This window comes from Gymnoscopelus braueri, assembly GCF_963280865.1.
Source record: "Gymnoscopelus braueri genome assembly, chromosome: 5".
NCBI classification, from domain to species: Eukaryota; Metazoa; Chordata; class Actinopteri; order Myctophiformes; family Myctophidae; genus Gymnoscopelus; species Gymnoscopelus braueri.
The window spans coordinates 28,540,862-28,561,835 of record NC_137606.1 but is presented as its reverse complement, the minus strand read 5'-3'; the positions used below and the strand labels follow the sequence as shown (position 1 = coordinate 28,561,835).

Below are 20,974 nucleotides of genomic sequence, written 5' to 3'. Positions count from 1 at the left end.
CTCACAAATCAATCACACACTGAGTTCCATTATCTCAGAGAGGCATGTAGATCTTCACTTTACCCATACGTTTATAGTTGTGGAAGCTGAAACACTGTTTGCCAAGCCAATGCTGTTTTCTAGCCAGAAGCTTTTATTAGCATCTTAAGCAAACTTCCAATGTTTCTAAAGTGAATGTCCGTTGCAGAAGCCTCATACTTCAGTCAATCCGAGGTATCTGACTGCCAGCCAGAAGAAAGGCAAACAGGGACATGGACAGACAGAGAGATCTCCATATATGGGCAATAAAGGGACACAGACAAACGGTACAATGGGTATTGCATAACCGGGTTGGGGCATGCATTTCCAACTTGCATCGTTCCCAAGTAGGCCGGCGCCCAATGGGCACCGGTCTAATGTATATGAGCCCAGTTAATCCTTACTTGAAAAACAAACAATAGATCCTTTCATATGTTATGACAAATGTTGGGCACAAACATTTTGTTTGAGGTTTGGCAATATTGTAATTGATTTTGCATGAAGAATAAGGCATTATAAGTGCTGTCATGATGCATGTTTTCTGGCACATATGAAAGTCTCAGAGCAGATATGTGAGTGTGTGTGTGTGTGTGTGTGTGTGTGTGTACTGTACCTAACGAATGAATTCAGCTAAGACGGAGAATGGTGAATCAGACTATGCTCATGGAATCTTTTTTTATTTTTTATTTTTAAAGATGTTTTGGGGTTTTTATGCCTTTATTTAGAGAGGGATAGGGAAAGTAGGCTGACAGGAAATGGGGAGAGAGATGGGGGGGGGGGTGACACGCAGAAAAGGTCGTCGGGATCGGGAGTCGAACCCGCGACACGCTTGTCAGGCTGGCATTGCAGCCTAGGGTGCCTGGACCGTCACGCTACGGCCCAGGCCATGGAAACCATTTATGATCGTAAGCACGTTTCGTGAATGAGGCCCAATGTCTTTCTCAAATTCTACTATACTTGTAGGGACATTTTGCTGTCATAAGTATACTTTCTCTCTCTCTCTCACACACACGCACAGGCACATGAAGTCCTTGCACTCCCTCCCTGTGGGGGTAGTGCGTGGTGCGATGTGTGAGTGAACCAGTGGGTGAGAGAAGGACAGACAGAAGGTCTGTCAGATTTGGAGAGTGGGCTAGATTAAAGCAGTGTTACTTGAGGGGGCTGTTTTGGTGAGTTATTAACTCATATAGTGCCAATGACGTCTTTTGACGGCCGTTTTCAGTGCGCCATTAGTGCCAATGACGTCTTTTGACGTCTCCTAAAAAAATAAAATATTTTCAAAATAAAATTTTAATTTTTTTTTTTTTTTTTTGGTTATTTTTTTTTCTTTTTAATCTCAAAGGAACTAGGAGAAAACGATTTTCAAAAAGTTAATTCTCCATCCACTTCAATGTTAAAATATAAACGGATAATTTTTTTTCTCCGTTTGATCCATAATGCCTTTGGCATATGGATCAACAAGCTGAAATAAGCCTGGCAGTGAATGAGTTAAAGTAAAGTGATCATGGTAGTGTAGAAAATGTAATGTTTTTTGCGGGGCTCCCTTCAGATGTATGTATTATAATTACATACTGTATTATTATATGTATTTACTAGATCACAGAGCATCAGCCAGGGAGGAAAAAGTATCTGGTGCGTCTCAGATGTAGGAAAATCCATTACAAAAGACTAACAAACTTATTTTTTTTTGGTACCAAAGTCAACACTTTAAAAGTTACTGCATCTTCATCCGAGTCTGATGCATAAAGGTACTCCATAGCTTGTTTGTTACTTGTACAGAAATTGCTTAATCAAGCGAGAAGAAAATAATAATAATTTTCAGTTTAAAACATTTTTGGGCATCAGAATACAGGAGACATAGCATTGGTGAAAAATAAAAACATTGTCTTCACCCGTTTTTCCTTTTCTTTTGGTATAACTCAGGTAGGCAACCGTTACTATCAAGAGAAATAAATAAATAAAATATTTAACAAAGTTGAGCCTTGTGAAGTGAAGTACAGCCTATTAACTCATTCAGTGCCACTGGACGTCTAAGACGTCCGTTGTATCATAAGCCCTGTGCCACTGGACGTCTAAGTAAATAAATAAAATAACCCAAGATATGATGATTTGAAAATGTTCTGCTCCATTTACTTCATGTTTTACTTCTTACTGAAAAAGGCTGTATCTCGGCTCCTAAGCACTTTTTTTTTACAATGAATTTTGGCTCTAGCACTCTGAACTGCCAGAAATAAGTCAGGCACTGAATGAGTTAAGTCAAAATTTTACATACTGTATCAACATTACTACTACTCTACTTGAGCATTCATTAATATGTAGTAATTTAATAATTCGTTTTGTATGTACATGTATTCCCAGTCCATGTACAGCTTTCCACACCTTACTATCTCCTGGAGTTTCCACAAAACGAGCAGCACTAGTGGTGTTTGGAGATGTGATTACATTTTTTTTCTCACTTCGCTTATCAGTCTGCCCAGCCTCCTATTTGAGTCGTATTTTAATGACGTAGGCAAGTCAGGAAGTGACTTGAGTTTTACATTGGACAACACTGGTCCCGCCGCCCCCCCACAGACCAATCAGAAGCCGCGAGTGTTTTTCACTCGTTTGTGCACGGAGATGGGAGGCTTTCCAGACCGTATAGCGAGTCAGAAACAAAATCCGCCGAACGTAGCGAAGCAGTCTGGATCCCAGGTTAAATGTTTTTTTGTTGTTTGCTCATTTCTCACCGCAGATCAAGCATACCGCTAAGCCAGCAGCATAAATACTTTTTTGGTGAAGGCATAAGGTGGAACTTATAATATAGACCCCTTAACAGACGACGTCACACTGATAAGAACCAGTATGCGCGCAACCAGTATGCGCGCAATGAAACCCATTCTGTCAGGTCTCGCTAAGACGCGCCTCACTAGCCAACACACAAGAGGGGGTTGTGTGCTGCAACCAGCGCACCCCAAAACAACATGTTGGGAATTGATTTGCGTGAAACAATCACCTGTGCGTCCAGTCTCAATGTTAGTAAACAAATAATTGGTCTATACAGTATGTTCGATTTAGGTGTGCCAATGTGCAAGCAAAAACGTTATTAATGGTATTAGCTGAAGCTGCGTTACTTACTAGCCCCTGTGTTTTTAATATTCTGCAGTTATATAAATTCATTAGGAAAATTATGTATACTGTATAATAGTATTTTCACCAATGCTGTCTCATGGTGCCCCGGAACATGTTTTTCTTTTAAGGCGTGTATTTGCAGGAGGCTAGCTGTGTTGTCTATAAGAGTATGTACATGTGTGCATGCGTGTGGAGCTAATCTTGAAAACTGCTGGACCGATCATCGCCAAATTTCTTATAATCACTGCCAGTAGGCCAAACAGCAGGGTTCTCTTGAAGAATAGTTTTCCGGGCCTGGAAAGGCTTTAGAATTAACAGAATGTTTTGGGAAAGGTTTGAATATACACACACATTTTATTTGACTATTGATTATGTTCAATTGTTCATAAAAAACATTATACAAAATACGTAACTTGCGTTGCTAATAAAATGCAGTTCTGCGCTGAGTGTGGCCTAATTTATACTGTGTAGTATGTCGGACATCACATGACAAAATGAACAGACCTACAACCTAACAATGCGTTGGACCATGATGTGTTGTTAGCTTGTAGATCTGTTCTTTTTGCCACATGACATGGAGTATAAATCCTGTGACACACGTTGCTGCAGCAGTATTCCAGTTTGCAGTTTGTTTATCCGCAGAAATGCATGGGAATTGTGTTTTCAATAATGTAGGACTTACAAATGTCAAGTATAATAACTGGCTCAAGAGAGAGGCAGACCGGAGCCACGCTGGATGCAGGCTATGCACCAAAGCGTTATTGGCAACATGGGGGAAGAAACTCTGGTCAGCCAATGCCTAAGGCAAAAAGCATAAAGACAACCAAAAGGCTGCTGAACAGACTGCCAACGTCTGCACATATTTCACGCCTCATATACGTTAGACCAGATAACATTGGGCCACTGCCACTTCTACAAGTACGGCAAGACAACTTCATCCGACGGTCAAACAGTCCATTGACCATCATGCAGATATCGGCTGAAGTGATGTGGGAACTTAAAACAATGGACTCACATTATTCATAGGTATGTTTCCCAGAATAGCCACACCTGTCCATTATTATGGTATGATTGGCAGGATATGACCATTAAATCACACGTGAGCACTGTCTTGAAATGATTGCTGGGCTCGGATCTGGGCTTGTTTCTACATTCCATTGATAAACGACGGCCACTGTGTACCAATTTGCTTGACTTTTGGACCAAAGCTGTAGGAGTAGCAGCAGACGGTACGTGTTTTGCAGAAAACGGAAAATGGCGAGAATAGATATCCTATATGGAGAATTGCGTCATGATCCAAGGAATCCTGGGGAGAAATGTTGATATCCGACCTACGGTTCAAGAGATATAGGCCCAAAAATGAAGCAGCCTGTTATAGCACCACCCCGAGGCCTATTTGAAAAATTGGGTGGAAGCTCTTCCTTGGCCTACTGTGTGCGTGCAAAGTTTCACGCTGATCGGTACAGATTTGGGATGGGGGGGTAAGTGTTGTAATAGCATTTATGAGAATACTACACTGTTTTCCCTGTGATAATAGTTATAACTCGTATGCGTTCTACAAAAAGGACATTTGCTCACTCTGCAGGTCTATTTACAACTCACAGTAGTAGGCAAGCCCATGTTCTCACCTGTTGGTAGCCTGTTAAAATAACTTTTCCTAAATAGAGCCATGTATGACTATGACCACTAAACACACCTCCAGCTATTTGAGTTCTCTTCTTGTTTTGTATAAAGGAGACACATGTTTGACAATTGGGAGGCTGTATTCACATGGGGCCGAGAGCTCTCGTTTATTTGTATAATACATTCTCTGAAAGAAGTACCTCCACTAATCCTCTTCCACATATGTTTTATACTTTTTGAAATATTTAACTTTAATTTTAGAAATGGAAGTCAAGGGGCTGAAACCTTGCCCAAATTTGGAGTCTTTCGTCATAGACGACTGTCGTACTGTAGATGACTGACATTATAGGCTGGCCACATGAAGTCCAAGATCCACTATAGTCCATATTCACACGGCGGGCATTTTGGAATTTAACATTGCGTTGCTGTGGCAACTGGGGTGGCAACTGGGGTGGCATTTCATTGACTTAATGGCAACATGGCCGCCGTGTGAATATGGTCTATGGAACCACGCTGTTCCCATGTGGATCCCTAGATCCACGATTACTGGTCATGCTGGTCGTGCTGAAACCATGTCCAAATCTAGAGTCATACTTCATAGATGTGTCATAGACAATTGGCGTCATATATGACTGATTTCACGGCTTAGTCACAGTTATATATTGTTCTTTTTGCCCGATTAAGCAATTTTCATATTGAACGTTTTAGGCTGTAGCTGTAGGTGTGGATTTTAATTTGCAAAAGGGTATACATCCCGCTGACTCATGGAATGTGGGGGTTGTTGTGATTCTATATTATGAGGACTTTGTCTGTGTTTGGCAGGGTTCTGTTATGTCAAAATTAGTCAAAGGGGGAGGTACAAGGATGGCAGACAGCCAGGTATGACCTGGCAAGACCCTGGTCCTTCATTAGATATACTTAGTCATGACTATGCTATTTTCACTATATTTGGAATGGGGCTTAAGTGATTAATTCATAATGTACTTTTCCCCTACCTAGAAATATATCCAAAAATGCAAATACTCAAGTAAAGTACAGATACTGGAAACCTTTAGTTAAGTACAGTACTCAACTAAGTTACTGTCCACAACTAGCAAGAGAGGAACAGCTGTTTGCCAGCTCTAGCCTATGCAGCACATTGTACAGTCAGAGACCACCCCCCAACCTTTTACTGTCATACACACACACACACACACACACACACACACACACACACACACACACACACACACACACACACACACACACACACACACACACACACACGCACACGCAGAGATAGAGAGAGAGAGAAACCATTAGCAGACGCTCTTAAGTGTGTAATTAGGCTGTCCCCAGGCTTGTTTTAAACCACTGTAGAGATATCTGCGTACCACACACAGATAATGTACACTTACTTCAACTAGACCGCAAATAGCCCGCAATGCTTTTTGAACTTTTTTACTGTGTGAATTTCCCCTTCCAAACCTCCACTTGATTTATATATTTTTGTCTTAATTAAATTAGGTTTTCTGTTTTTCGAGGTGATTGCCTTGTGTTTCCCTACACGTTGAAAGGTTAATTGTTTTTGCCTTCCTCGGGTCAGGACTGAGTGTAATGTAATTGAAGCACAGTCATGCAGGTGGAAGTCCCAATAACGGTGTCAGTGTGTAATGGGCCACAGAGGGTAATGTAGCGAGGCATGAGCTCAAGCTCATGTTGTGCAAACAAGCCTCAAAGTCTTACCTTTGTCTTGCCCAGCCCTAGGCTCCTGGCAAGCTACCATATCGGCCCAAATATTAGAAGATGATTAGAAGATGACTCCCCTTTCCAAGATCTGTTTTTGGAAAATGACTTTTTGAAGACTACATCTGTTTTTCTTTTATGAAGAAAAATGTTATACTTGACAATACGGTAAAGGCCCTTACACACTGAAAGCGCCATTGAGGCACATTACACAAGTTCGCCTTCTCACATTGTCGATTTTGTTTTTTAACAACGTACTTGTGTTTCTACAATTGCCAAAGTGAAAACAAACATGCATACACTGCAGTACAAGTTTGAAATAAATAGAGGTTGCCTTTCTGCGTGGCTCCACGCATTGTTGGATGGTCTGTGCTGCTTGTCGACACTCCAAAAAAATGGAACCAATCTCTGAAACGTGTCAACACCCACTTGACTCCTCCAGCGTGGTTGTAAACAATGGTTTGATGCTTGGATGATGTTTCCAGTTCCAATTTTGTATGGTGTCTTTTTTCTCATCACTTCCAATTTCACTTCCTGTAGCCTGTATGAAATCTCCTGATTGGGTAAAAGATGTATCGCAACCGGGTTTTCTTTTCCTGTTTATTGGAGCTGGAGAGAAGGGGGCAACCTGTTAACTGAACAAATACTCTATAGCAACGTTTGCTATTGGAATATAGAGCTATTTAACACTTATTTAGAATAATATATATCACTTACACTGCCTTTAACATTGCTGCACTAGTGAGCAAAACAAGGCACCAAAAGCGGGGAGATGTGAATTCCCCGGAATTCCTTTCTCAGTATGATAGCTATTAGGAAGGAACAATGGTGGAAACAACAGTGAGAAAACTAAAGTAAAACAAACAGGGGAAAAACAACCTCTGACTGTTTGTTAGAATTGAAGGAGAGCATGTAGATGAAGAGAGACATGGAGTTGGGCACTTTGTAAATAATTACAACAGGTTGAAAAGCTGATGAGTGAGGGGAGGACGGAGCAGGAGATCAGCCGGAGAATCAAGGCAGCAGGAGCGGCATTGCAGTCGCTGTACCTGAAGGCAGAAGGCAAAGCTCTCGATATACCGAGCAATCTTCGTTCCTACTCTCACGGTCATGTGGTCATGAAGTGTGGGTCGTGTGGGTCAAGAATAAGATCGCGGATACAAGTGGCCGAAATTAGTTTTCTCAGACGGGTGGCCGGCCTCTCCCTTAGAGATAGGGTGAGAAGTTCAGTCATCCGTGGGAGACTCTGAGTAAAACCGTTGCTCCTTGACTTGGACAGGAGACAGCTTAGGTGGTTTATGCATCTAGTACGGATGCCTCCCGAGCGTCTCCCTAGGGAGATCCTCGCTGCAAGTCCCACTGGGAAGAGACCCCGTGGCGACCAAGGACCAGCTAGGGGGATTATATCTCCACACTGGCCTGGAAATGCCTCGGGATACCCCTGGAGGAAGTTGCTAATGTTGCTCTGGAAAGGGAAGACTGGAAATCTCTGTTGGAGCTGTTACCCCCGCGACCCGATTCCGGATAAGCGGTTGAAGATGGATGGATGGATGGATGGATGGATGAAAACCTGACACTGGGGGTACAAACTAGTGTCAAAGAAAAAAGGATCCATGAGATGGAGCTCACCTTGTGCAGCTGTATTTATTGTAAGTGTAGTGTGAATGACTACGTACTATGATAAATTTTGTTATTATGATAAATATCCATTAAATGAATGTAATGACGATTTATCACCAGTTTACCTCATTAATTAATAATTATACAGATCAGTCTCATATACTCTGAAGGATTTGAATTCTTTTTGAAGCAGGGTCAATATATCATTCACCAACGTATAAATATGACATTAGAAAGTCTTTTTCTAATCAAACAAGTTTATTACTCAATTGCACAGTGGAGACAGTATGACACAGTCCACAGCATAGTGGCAATTAATAAAACAACAGTTGAAACACAGCCGTGTTACAAGATGTAAATTCTGTTGGAATTGTTGATTAAATCATTTAAAAGAGAGTAAATATATTGGGCACTTTATAACTTTCTGAGCTCTTTGTGGTGAAGAAAGAGAGAGTGAAAAGAAGGAAAATAGATAGAAATAGAAGAAAACAGATTCAACCAGAAGTTCTTTGCATCAGTTGATCAAACAAAAGTTATTGCAATTGCATCTGTTGCCATGACATCATAATCAATGAAACAGACCTCTTTGTTTGGGCAATCTGATCAGCCGTAGTAGTTTGATGATGGTCTTCGAACCTCTTCCAGGGCTAGGCTCAGCAAAGTCTGTTGACTCCTTTTCCAGCGGCCAGATGTAGAGGCCGCAGTCTTCTTTGCGAGAGAAAGAGAGACAGTGGTGGGGACTGGATGTCCAATGGTAGATTTCTGTTTTCCTCTCTCTCTCTCTCCCGACTTTGATCCTCGATGCACTGTTTTCCTGGTTCAGAATGACTTTTTCCCAGGAGTGTGCTAATCTTTACGGGAGTGAAGATTGTCACTTTTTGATGAACGGTTCCTACAGCCTTGACTTGAAACGGCTGCAGGGAGGCTCACAGTTTACTGTGATAAGGCATTAATGCTTATGAAACTAAAAGTCCAGCTTATTAGATCTTTAGCATTATGGTATTATTTGGCCTGTTAAAAGTTGATTAGTTAGAGAAAGTTACTAATCATTTGATTCAAGTTAAACTTCAATACTTGTATGAATTAAAAACACTTAAAACATTTAAAACACTCAAACGTGTGACAGGAGGATAGTATAGACTGGGGGTAGACGAACGACAACTGAACTAGCAGTTGGATGGGCAATGAGTGTATATCTGACCTCATTTGCATATTCCCAGTAGGTCTGTTTTTAACCTCACTGCACACTTTACGTCATGTGTTAACTGTTTCAAAAGGGATCCTTTAAAGGATACAGAGAATGAGAGAGAAAGAAAGTTAGAGAAAGTGGGAGAGAAAGAACAAGCTGAGCTTTCCTTAGTTATATTAGATCAATTATTAAAGATGCCCACACACTTTCAATATCTATAAATGCACTCAATAACCACATTTTGATTATTCTACAATTATTTATTTACCAAGTCTTATGTCAAAACATTCAGCGTAATAAACCACTGTAGAATAAGTAAAACTTCAATCAAATAGAAATATAGTTATTTGATTATAACACAATTTGCTAAAAACACAACCACACAATTATAACAGGTTTAAACCACCTGGTAGATAAGACAGAGAGGGAGAGGGGAGTGATGTTTCACTCCTTGATTCATTGTCCAGGGAATGGAGGAATTCGCTTTATTGCGAGGTCGACAGTTTTGCAAAGGTTCATGTTATTGCGTGGTTTGAGTCACATGATGTTTTTGGGTTATCTTGTGACTAACAGTCAGACTTGAGTCTCTCTTTGTCACATCCATCAAGCTGAGATGTCGCTTACCGACAAAGGACGCATCTGGTGGTATGCTGGGATCCATCGGATGTGCTGGTGTGTGTGTGTATGTGCATGTTAGTGCACGTGGGAGTGTGTGCTGTTTTAGACACACAGAGCTGTGAAGGGCTCCCTGGGGTCACAAAGGGTGAGATCTTATTTCACTGTACAAAGTGAGCACCACCAGTGACTGTCTCTTGTGGAGTCTATCTTCTGACCAGATGTTAATGTCAGTCATTAAACATTTATTGATCATCAGGCTTTATTATAAGCCGAATTCACTACATAAGCAACAACTTCACACACTTAAGCCAATGAGTGCAATACCAACCACCACTGGGGGGGGAAGAACACCAACACCAACAATATGCTTATACTCACAAACACTCTTTTTAGGGTTTGTTATCCCCGCCAGGCCGAACCGCCGAAGGCAAGGGATTATGTTTTCCGTCCCGTCCGTCCGTCCGTCCGTCCGTCGGTCCGTCGGCCCGTCTGTCTGTCTGTCTGTCTCTGTTTGTCCGTCCGTCTGCCATCAGCTAATCTCGGGCACTGCTGGACCGATCGGCGAGAAACTTTGCACGCACACTCCCAGGCCTAGGAGGATTCCTTGGATCATGACATAACTCCCCATATAGGCCATGCCCATTTTCCGCCTTTTTGTTCTTTTTTGAGAAACACTTTTTGCTCCTACAGATTTTGTCCAAAATTCACCCACATTGTATCAATCTCTGTATGTGATCAAGATGTATCTGTCAGATCTTTCAGATTCCATTCCGATTGGCTACGATTGGATTTCAAAGTTTGTGGGAGGGGGCCGTTTTGCACAAACTGACAATGTCTGATTGGCGTAAAATGTTGCACGCACACTCCAGTAGGCCAAGGAAGAACCGCTACCCCAAATGTTTCAAATCGGTCTCATGACACTAAAGCAGGTCACAACAGAGCCCTGGGTAGTCAACCCTTGTGGGGATCTGCGCTCTGAGGAGCGTCTGTAAGTGTGTCTGAATATATGTTTCTGTCTTGTCACATCAAAAGTACACCAGTCACAGCTGATTGGACATTTCATTGGCACCTGCATGGAAGTAGAAGACAATGCAGAGTAGTTGTTGGCAGAATGTGCCAGTTTACAACCCTCAAACTAGAGGCCAAAGTCTCTCTCTCCCCCTCCCTCCCTCCCTCCCTTGCCCCCTCTCTTTGTTTGTCCCATCCACAGCTAGCTTTTGGTAGACTCAAGGCCATATATTGGCTGGAAATTGAATTTGGACCCCATGCTGCGGGCTTACCTGCCGTGTCACCAGGCATTTTAGTGAGCTGGACCAGCCACTGCGCTAATATTAGCCAAGTCCCTTCTGGCACTGTGCACCAATCAGGGATCTCCTCGGGAAGAATGCTCTTGCCCTCCCTCCTTCATGGCTCCTCTCTCTCTCTCTCCCTCTCACTCATACCCTCACTGAGTGCTTGCCTCACAGATTCTTTGGAGCGTTCTTGGCTAGTTATTTTGGGGCATGCTCCCTTTGCTAGTACTCCCAATGCTCCGTTCAGCTCAGGTGTACATAATAACCAGGTACTATCCTACATGCTCTTATGCTAAGGCGCGTGCACACACACAAGCTCGCTCTCTGTATATTTTGTTCTCTCTCTACATATGCTTCCTGTAATTTGGGTGTTCTGAGCCTGTGTGTATTGGCTAAAGCCATACTAATGTATGTGTGCTGTGTTTTTTAAAATGGCTCCAGTGTGAATAGAAGCTGAAATACCTAAAGGTTGTCTTATTGAATTCTACCACTTTTCTAGCTCAGTTTGTCTGCACAGGGAAGTGAATGAGCAGCACGCTCTCCTCCCTCAGTTGTACCCATGAAGTGCCCTTGAGCAAGGCACACAATTTCCATCTCTCCAGGGGAGCAGGTCACTGGCCAACTGTTAAAGACTGTTGTTGTACTGGCCATTTCCCAGGTATGAATGTGTGCCAGCTATATGAATGTGAACCAGGGCGCTGTTGAAAAAGAGCATTCATGCTCAGCGAACATAGCCTGAGTAAATAAAGTTAGGGGGTATTACCTTTTTATTAAAGAGTTAATATCAAACATAATATAGTAACGTCAGATATATTCCACCTACAGGACGGACGAGACAATCAATTGGCCAGTTCAAAGAAAGAAAACGATAAGTGAAGAACTAAACATACTTTAAAACTTTGTGTGTGCGTGTGTTTATTCTTGCAGATTGTATTTATTTCCCCCCAAAGAACCTTTACCATATTATTTCATCTGCCTTTCCCTTCATCTACTCAGCAATCCAACATAACTTGGGTAGATGTATAAAACATATACAATACGTACGTATTGACGTTTACCATCTTTAGCATCTTTGCCATTATGTCCCGACCTTTTATGTACAGTGTGCCGCAGCTCAAATCATGGATGTCGATATTTCTAATGGAGCGCCACCATTAGGATTAGGGACAAAGATACCGTGGAGATGTAGCACTGGATAGCATTGAGAGCTATTCCTAGCTTGCGTCTTTCTCTTTGGTCTCCATCTTCATGTTGTTAATTTTTTACCACACTCTCTCGTTCCTCCTTTCACATGCTCACCCAGATAAACACCTCTCTCTGCCAATCTACTCAGTCTACGCTGGCTCTCTGCCCCCCCCCCCTTCTCTCTCTCTCCCCTTTGCCCCATCCCCCTTCTCTCCCTCTGTCTCTCTTATTTCACCTCCATCTCTCTTCTACCATATCTACTTACATCTATAATATCCTTATCGCTTTCACTTTCTTTTCCTCCCTCCCTTATCTCTATGACTTTCTCGATCTAATACTCACCAACACCAACCCCCCCCCCCTGTCTGCCAGCTATGTAGGCTAGCTCCGTGGAGACCGGGCTGGTGCGGCTTTTTTATTCATGTTCACCTAACCTCTCCCTCCTCTCTCCCCTCGCCACATTTTTTATTTTTCTCTTTTTCGTTGTTATTGTTAGGTATCCCCCCCTTCCCCCACAATCCCCCCCCCCCCCCCCCCCAGTCTCAGCATCCCTCCCTGGCTTTGCTAGATATACATTCAGATAGCGTAGAAGAGTGACTGTGTTTTTGAGTTGTGCAAATCAGGACGGAACTCTGCAACAGATGCCAGAGATCAGTTGGAGGAGAGAGGCTTCGTGCACCAAGCCGGTGGTGCACGTATCCACATGCAGCCTGCAGTCTTGAGATGTGTCCTGCCTCTCTAATACCATCCTCTGTGCTCTCCTGTCTCTCTTGGCACACATTAACTCGCAACTGTGTATATGTATACATATATACATACACACTGTATATATTAAAGTTCTTGATCCCTTTGATATCTGTGTTGAAGCACTAAACCAACAAGCCCCCCCTTCCTCCTCCTCCTCCTCCTCCTCTCTCTCTCTCCCTCTCTCTCTCTCTGCCTCCCTCCCTGCAGGTGGGTCCAGATCGCTTGCCCACGTCTGTCTATCGATTGGGGCACAGCCTTCTCCAAGCCCCTGCTGTCTCCATACGAGGTAAACACACACCTGCTATCTATACACAGCAGGAACTGTTATCGCTCACTATCAAAGGAGAACAAACTTACACGCACACACACACACACACACACACACACACACACACACACACACACACACACACACACACACACACACACACACACACACACGCACACACACGAAGAAGCACACACAGACATGCATGACTTCCCACCCTTAAAGCCCTTCATAGATGTCCTGTTGCAGTAGCTGCTAAGCTAACTTACGATAGGGACCACGTGATATAGATAGTGGAACCTGTACTCGTGTTCGGATGTGTTGTATATTTACATACAAGTAAGACGCGGGAAGCGAACACACCTTGAAAATAACAATAAGAAGAATAGAAAGGAATGAGCAATTGTAGAGAAGTGGGTGGTACAGTTAAATTAGTGTTCAGACTGGCGTAGCCACTGAGGTGAGCAGAGAGCTGAGGAGAGGTTTCAGCACCATGGATAGAGCCACTGAGGTGAGGAGAGGTTTCAGCACCATGGATAGAGCCACTGAGGTGAGGAGAGGTTTCAGCACCATGGATAGAGCCACTGAGGTGAGGAGAGGTTTCAGCACCATGGATAGAGCCACTGAGGTGAGGAGAGGTTTCAGCACCATGGATAGAGCCACTTGCGCGGAGGCGTGCCTTCGGCGCGCCTCCTTCCGCTGCGTTCGCAATAACACTGTCCAGGCTTGCATGTGTTGCAGCCAGAGCAGGGCAGGCTCCACCCTGCAGTGGTCTCACTCACTCACTCACTCACTCATTCGTTCACTCACTCGTTCACTCACTCACTGACTTAGCCTGGTTCCAGACGAATCTGCCATTGCAAAAAGAAATGGCCCTTGGCAGATTAGGTCTGGCCCCTCTCAATAGAGATTGTATTTCTCTCCCTCCGAAGTTGTGAGGGACCAATCAGGGCCCAGTATGCAAATATAGGGCGGGTTTATCACCAGAGGCATTTGTTTTTAATTTGCCCCCTGGAAATGCAGGTTCCACACAGAGATTCCAGACTAATATCTACGCAGTGATATTATTATATAGGCTATCACTCACTCACTCACTCACTCACTCACTCACTCACTCACTCACTCAAGACTGTTCACACAGAAGAGCAGCACAGGAGACTAGCTCCCCCTAATGGCTGCAGTGGTGCACTGCTTCCCCAGCTGCATGGTGTTGTTGTTGTTTTATGTAGTTTATTTATTTATTTTCAAAACGTGAAAGAGATGGATGGGATAGCAGCGCATAGAGATCCATTTCAAAGTAAAATGTTTGTTTATGTGCCACTGCAGATGGGGTGGGCGAGTCTCTGAAGACATGCGTGCTTTGTGATAGGTTTGGCAGTAATGGGCTATTATGTGACTTGGCTGCCATTTTGTTTGATATCAACTATTAATTCAATCAATCATTACCCTCAAAGATGCAGTGCTGTGGCCCCAAGGGGGCTTGAAATGTTATCTTGCTGTTTGGGTTGCTTGATGTTTGTTGCTCGGGCTGCAGATCTTTTGTACATCTTATCACAGCCATTGCCTTGGTGTGTACTACAACATTTCAGAGGGAAATCATTTCAAATAATGATAACACAAAACCTATCAACCAGTCCTGGTCCATGGCCATCACAGTTGTTATTAACGGACCTTTATGAAATGGGGCTACATGCACTGTACTGATGGTGATAGTATTGATGAATGATACAGGGGGGAAAAAAGGCCAGAAATTCCCCTGTGGAAATGAGGATGCATAAAACGGCAATTTGTTCTCATGAGGCCCTTTGGAGCAGAGCGTGTGCCACTCACCCTGACAGCTATTTGGCAGCAATACCTGCGCATGTTAATGATCTGCACCTACATTTATGTGTACGTGTGTGTGCATACTTGTAAGCTAATTCATCCAGTCATTTGCCCTAATAAAACTGTATCGTACTGCACCCAGCTCTTCTCTCTGGCATTTAGAATTGGGAATGAAAAAGAACATAGGGGGAGGGGGGTTAGGGTGGAGCAAGTGAGGAGTGGCTGTGGGCGGGGGGAGGCGCTTATTTTCAGTGTCTCATGTTATATTTATAGTCAATAAGACACACTTGGCTCTCCTGTCAGTGTAAGGATTAGTAGGAGAAGCTATCCTCCAAAGGGAGATGCAGTGGTGGTGAGAGGAGCGGGTAGAGGATAGAGGCGAAGCAGGAGAATGGGGAACAGAGCGAGGAAACTGATACATTGAAGTAGACTTAGTCTCGCGTAGCCAGACAACTATTCCACAATCTCCGAAATGCTATAGAGTCTGGAACTACACCTCCCGAAATCCGAGACAGGAAGCTGGCATCCGTTCGTCATTTCCGTTCACGAAAATATATTTAAAAATATCTTTAAAAATATCTTTACATTTTATTTTCTGCTAAGCAGCACGCTATATGTGCTTCGAAGATTTCGATTTATATTAGGATACATTTGCACGACTGTAAAGACGAATTATAATTATCAGTGCATAGTATGCAACAAAACATATAGCAAAAGTTTAAAAAGCATTGTTTCCAATCCTGTGGTGTGAGAGCTGCCGGCATATTGACATAGCTATTTGTTTTAGAATAGACTTTTCCATTTATGTGCTGTTTGTAAAATAGATATTGTGTTGGGGTTAGGGGATGTGATTTTAGAAGAGCCCTGCCTCACCTGCATAATGTCCTCACAGTTGCTAGCAAACTACTGGTTCTGGAAATGGCAGGAGTATAGAGAATGGCAAGAGGCTGAAGGCTTTTGCCTACTACAAGGTTGTAATGTTCTGTCTGAGAAATCTGGAAAGGGAACTTGAATGAGGAAAACTCAATTCTGCTTCATCTCATCAGCTTCTGTCAAGGCGCTCCTGAGCAAGGCACGTAACCCTCAATTGCTTCTGTTGATCTGCATAGTGCGTAGTAATTCCCATATGTCCCAGTGCAGCCTTGCTTTTAGTTGTAGCACTCTGAGATTTGTGAGAATGTAAAGTGCGTTATAAATAAAATGTATTATTATGTCCCAGTGCAGTACCCCCAACTATTGTTCCTGACACCTTGACAACAGATTTCTAACCATTTTTAAACCCTATACTTTGCTGATCTGGGTCACCCAGGTGTCTATTATTTCCCCCCTTATTTTCCCCTTGCACAAAATCTCTTTGCCGAAAACAAGTGCTGTAGTGCTCTTGGACAGATGGCTTTATGAGAATGAAATTCATTAACCACCCTTAACTTCATATGAATCATTTTGAGATCGGTCAATAATCCCATAAGGAGCCATTTTATATTAGGACGTGATAAGCATGTGAATAGAATGTATTAGTTAATTTATTCACTCAATATATATCAACATTCAGAGACAATTCTATTCCACATAGAGTTGCCATTCTCCTGCAGCAGCTGGTTTGGCATGCAGTGTAACTGCAGAGACAACAGCCGTGACAACTCTGACTAAATTTATGCAGACTCAATTGTGACACCTGTCTGGTGTGTGAGTCTGTCCCATGGCTTCTCCACAGTGCGGTACTACTGGGGCCAGTCAAACACGTACCGTAAACAGGGCTTGTATTCCTACTATTAACCACTTTGAACCTGGTGTCCATATTTTGCGCATGTCATTAATTCTGAAACATTGTAAAAAAAAAAAAAAATAGGGAAAATTGCAGATCTACAATACAAGCTCGGCAGTTTTTGCTTTGTACAACAAAGTATATGGTCGTTTGACTATTATGCCTTGGGAACTTTTCTGATATTCCTCATTGACTTTTAACTACGTTTGTCATTGTGTATACTATTACTGTTGCTAACGCTCTACTGTAATAGACATGTAATGGTTTTGTTGTTTCGTTTGTTGTGCATTTGGATATTATGGATATATTACTACCCACTCAGCACCTATCACATGGCTGTCCACCCTGGAAGGGTGTCCGCTCTTTGTGACCCTTCTCTAGGTTTCTTTCTCTTGTTTTCCCCTGAAGGGAATTTTCTTGGGAGTTTTCCCTTGCAGGTCAAGTAGAGGGGGTGTTGTTTTGTTTGTTAAATGTTGACCTGAAAAGTCCTTTGGGACTGCACCAGTGATTAAGGATCCTGTGCGACACAATTAAATGTGACTTGACTTGTACGTATCTACCTCGTCTGTACTGCATGTATCGGAAATCTTTCTGTCTCTCCTCTTGTTAATCATTTTCTTCTTGTTCCCTATATCCTTCTCTCCATAGGCGGCTGTGGCTCTGCAGCAGGTGGACTGGCAGAAAGTGTATCCCATGGACTTCTATTCCAATCAAAGCCTTGGGCCATGGGCACCTAATCACCCTGACAACCAACCAGCTCGGCCTGCCCGCAGACAGACACAGGTGATGAGAGTAAGGGGATAAAAGAACGCCAGTTCAAGTAGGGTGGGGTGGAGAGGTTGCAGCGATAGCAGGATAAGGGGTGAATCCACATAGTGCCAATGTGTGCCCTGTGGTTTACATTGGAGCTTAGTATCACCACACTGCCACCCAGTGGCATAGTGACAACAGAAGTGGATTATAGACTGCTCTCTTACTGGTAGAAATGTGAGTTTGACCTTGAAGTGCAGTATGCAGTGTGCTCTTTTGTCATGAAAAGATTTTTCTTTAATTCGTTCATGTCACTGCAGCCATATTAATACTCGGAGTTGTTCACAGTTGACCATATTCACATGCTCTCGCATCATATTCACTGGGGGGGGGGGGGGACGCCGCCACGCCCGAGTTTGACTTAAGAACAAACTGTGAATATGGTCAATGTGAGCATACACGTTAAATGCGTCTGCATGGGGTGGGTACTGGCATTATTCTAAAGCTTTCCCACTGTCTTCCTATAGAAGCATGTCTCGGAGCCAGCCTCTTCCACCAAGAAGTGTGAACAGAACCAGTGTGCCCCCTGTGGTTGTCAAGGGAAATGATTGTGTGTGTGTGTGTGTGTGTGTGTGTGTGTGTGTGTGTGTGTGTGTGTGTGTGTGTGTGTGTGTGTGTGTGTGTGTGTGTGTGTGTGTGTGTGTGTGTGTGTGTGTGTGTGTGTGTGTGTGTGTGTGTGTGTGTGTGTGTGTGTGTGTGTGTGTGTGTGTGTGTGTGTGTGTGTGTGTGTGTGTGTGTGTGTGCGCGCGCGCGCGCGTATATATTTGCACCACCACTGTCATTGTCCCGGATGCCTTGTTCCACTGTCCCTCTCATGGACAGCACCCACCAGGAGTAATGCCAGCCCTGAGGGAGGGAGGTAGCTATCACACATCCCCCCAGGAAACACAGGTAGTGACAGAGACACTCTGGAGCCCCTCCAATACAAAATGGATTACCGTCATTAAAGCCTTGTAGCATGGCATACGAAACCAAACGTATTGTTCTTATTCATTTTTACAGTGTCTGGATATATGTTAAACTCATAGCAGATAAAAGAGAGAGGGTGAGAATTGTGTGTGTGTGTGTATCCGCACACATACTGTATATATATAGTGTATATGCCTGTGTCTGTGTGTGTGTGTGTGGGTGCGCACAAGCATGTCATATCCCTGCAGAAGAACTGCCATCTTCCATCGCACTAATAGGGGAATTCTTTCAGAGCTGGGACATGTTTAGGCTTTTCATATCTCTGGCTTACTGCTCGATTTGCATATTGTCAAGAGTTAGATGCCGAGATGACCCTGAACAGGTCGTATGAAGGGACGTGTCTGTGAATGTGGGTGGCATTAAATGTAATCCCTGAATAAACTCCATACTGTATGCTGTCAGACACTTCAGGTTGAACCCCCTTATGCCACATTTCAAACACAACCAGGACACAACCATCTTTTGACAAGAATGTTAGTGTATGCACAAATTAATGCCACTAAGAGATAGGTATTAAACATGTATTGTATGTATTTTATTTGTATCACTGGGCTAAATAAAATAATATAGCACATTTATTTGGATTGATTGATTGATTTGTTCTTGTGCAAAAATAGTACATCCCCGAAGATAATACATAAAAGCGTGCAACGTGATTTTGGATGGAAGACAATAATAAGAACAAGAACTATCCACACAACATGCAAATGACATTAACAACACAGTTAGACATTTATAGATTAAATCACACCATCCAAAAAAGTGTGTGTGTGCGGGCAGGCGCATGTGTAAGTATAATAGTGACGAAAGAGTGGTGTGCGATGCATAGGAAATATGAGTTTGTGTATCCAAAACAGCTAGTGCCTGAGAAGGCAGAGATGCACTCTCACCTGACCTCTAAAAACATTTGCACAAAATATAATAGCTAAAGGGAAGCTATTACATAATAATACATCGGTATAAAAGAAAGAGCTCTTCACTCGATTCACTGCACAAGAGCATACATACACCATTATTATCATCATACTGGGGATGTACCTTGTACCATCCTTATATGGGCCAGTCCTGCCTGTAACCCTGAACAAAAGATTAATTTTGATTTGTTCAACACGCTGCTCTACTGGAAGCATGCCAACCGCTCTGAATCATGGGCCTCTATATGGATTCTGGAGGGAGCATTCAACAGATAACGGATAATGTTTTGGATTACCTGCATATTATGTATTAGCTTGGCTGACTAACCACTAAACCAGACTGAACATACAGTAGCTGATGTGACAATGTATCAGGGCAGACCCAATTAAGCCTTTTGAATTTAGTGTTCAACTCCCTAGTTTTGCGGTATAGAACTTTAGTTTAATTGCACTATTTGAGAGAACCCTTTCTGCAATTAAGTCCCCTGGAAGAGATTGGTCCAGAGATATTCCGACATGAGTCACACTATATTTCCCCACCTCTGATTGCTCCCCTTTTTGTGGAGTGTGACAAAGCTTGATTGATAAATATACTATAGGAGTAATTAGTCTGTCTGTAGCCTCGGCACTACACCGCAAAATCCTAGTCCTTAATTCAATTGAGTGTAAAATTTACTCCATGGGTCCAATCTCATTCTAGCACAATACCTTAGTTTTACAAGCTTTTACTTTGGTTTGAGAACCTAAGTCTTTTATGTCTTTCCAGATATTTTTGGACTGGTGAGCATTTTTTTTTTTGCTGCACCAAAATAGAATTGTGCCGTGGCTTTTACCTACAGTAGCTTGGTTTCTCTCCCAGAGTATTGGCCTTATGGTCTGCCTGGAATTACAGTATATTTTCAATTCATTAAATGCCTGTCTCTCTGTCTGATCAAAGCAAGCATCTCATAAGCGATTAATTTCCTAAATATGTTTAATTCCTCATTCATCAGTGCCACGAATGCATAATTTCCCATGTTCTTAAAATATAAATGTATCCTAAGAATGATTACAGAATCTTGCTCGTTGTTGATGTACTGTATTACTCTTTCTATTTCGATACAATAAAATAAATGAAATAAACAGGTGCTGCTGAAGTGATGAGCAGTTTACTAGACTGAGGGGATGTGTTCCTGGATGCGTGCACTGTTAGTCACGACTGCTCTCCATCTTCATTATTTATTGATGGAGGAGCCTGTCAATAAAAACTCTATTGCTACCTGGCTGCTACTGCAGCCAAAGATTGACAGCAGTGTGCCA

The 20,974-nt window shown here is 42.8% G+C and overlaps 1 protein-coding gene across 1 annotated transcript in view; it reads left to right on the top strand.

Moving 5' to 3' along the window:
• The window catches only part of dph1 (diphthamide biosynthesis 1), a 78,481-nt gene extending 59,094 nt beyond the window's left edge, over nucleotides 1-19,387 (top strand). The window contains exons 10-12 of the mRNA XM_080429631.1: nucleotides 13,333-13,411; nucleotides 17,631-17,765; nucleotides 18,260-19,387. Coding sequence (XP_080285757.1) covers nucleotides 13,333-13,411; nucleotides 17,631-17,765; nucleotides 18,260-18,340 — 295 coding nt within the window. The 3' untranslated portion in view covers nucleotides 18,341-19,387. The remainder of the gene's footprint in view (nucleotides 1-13,332; nucleotides 13,412-17,630; nucleotides 17,766-18,259) is intronic.
• The last annotated feature ends 1,587 nt before the right edge of the window (nucleotides 19,388-20,974 follow it).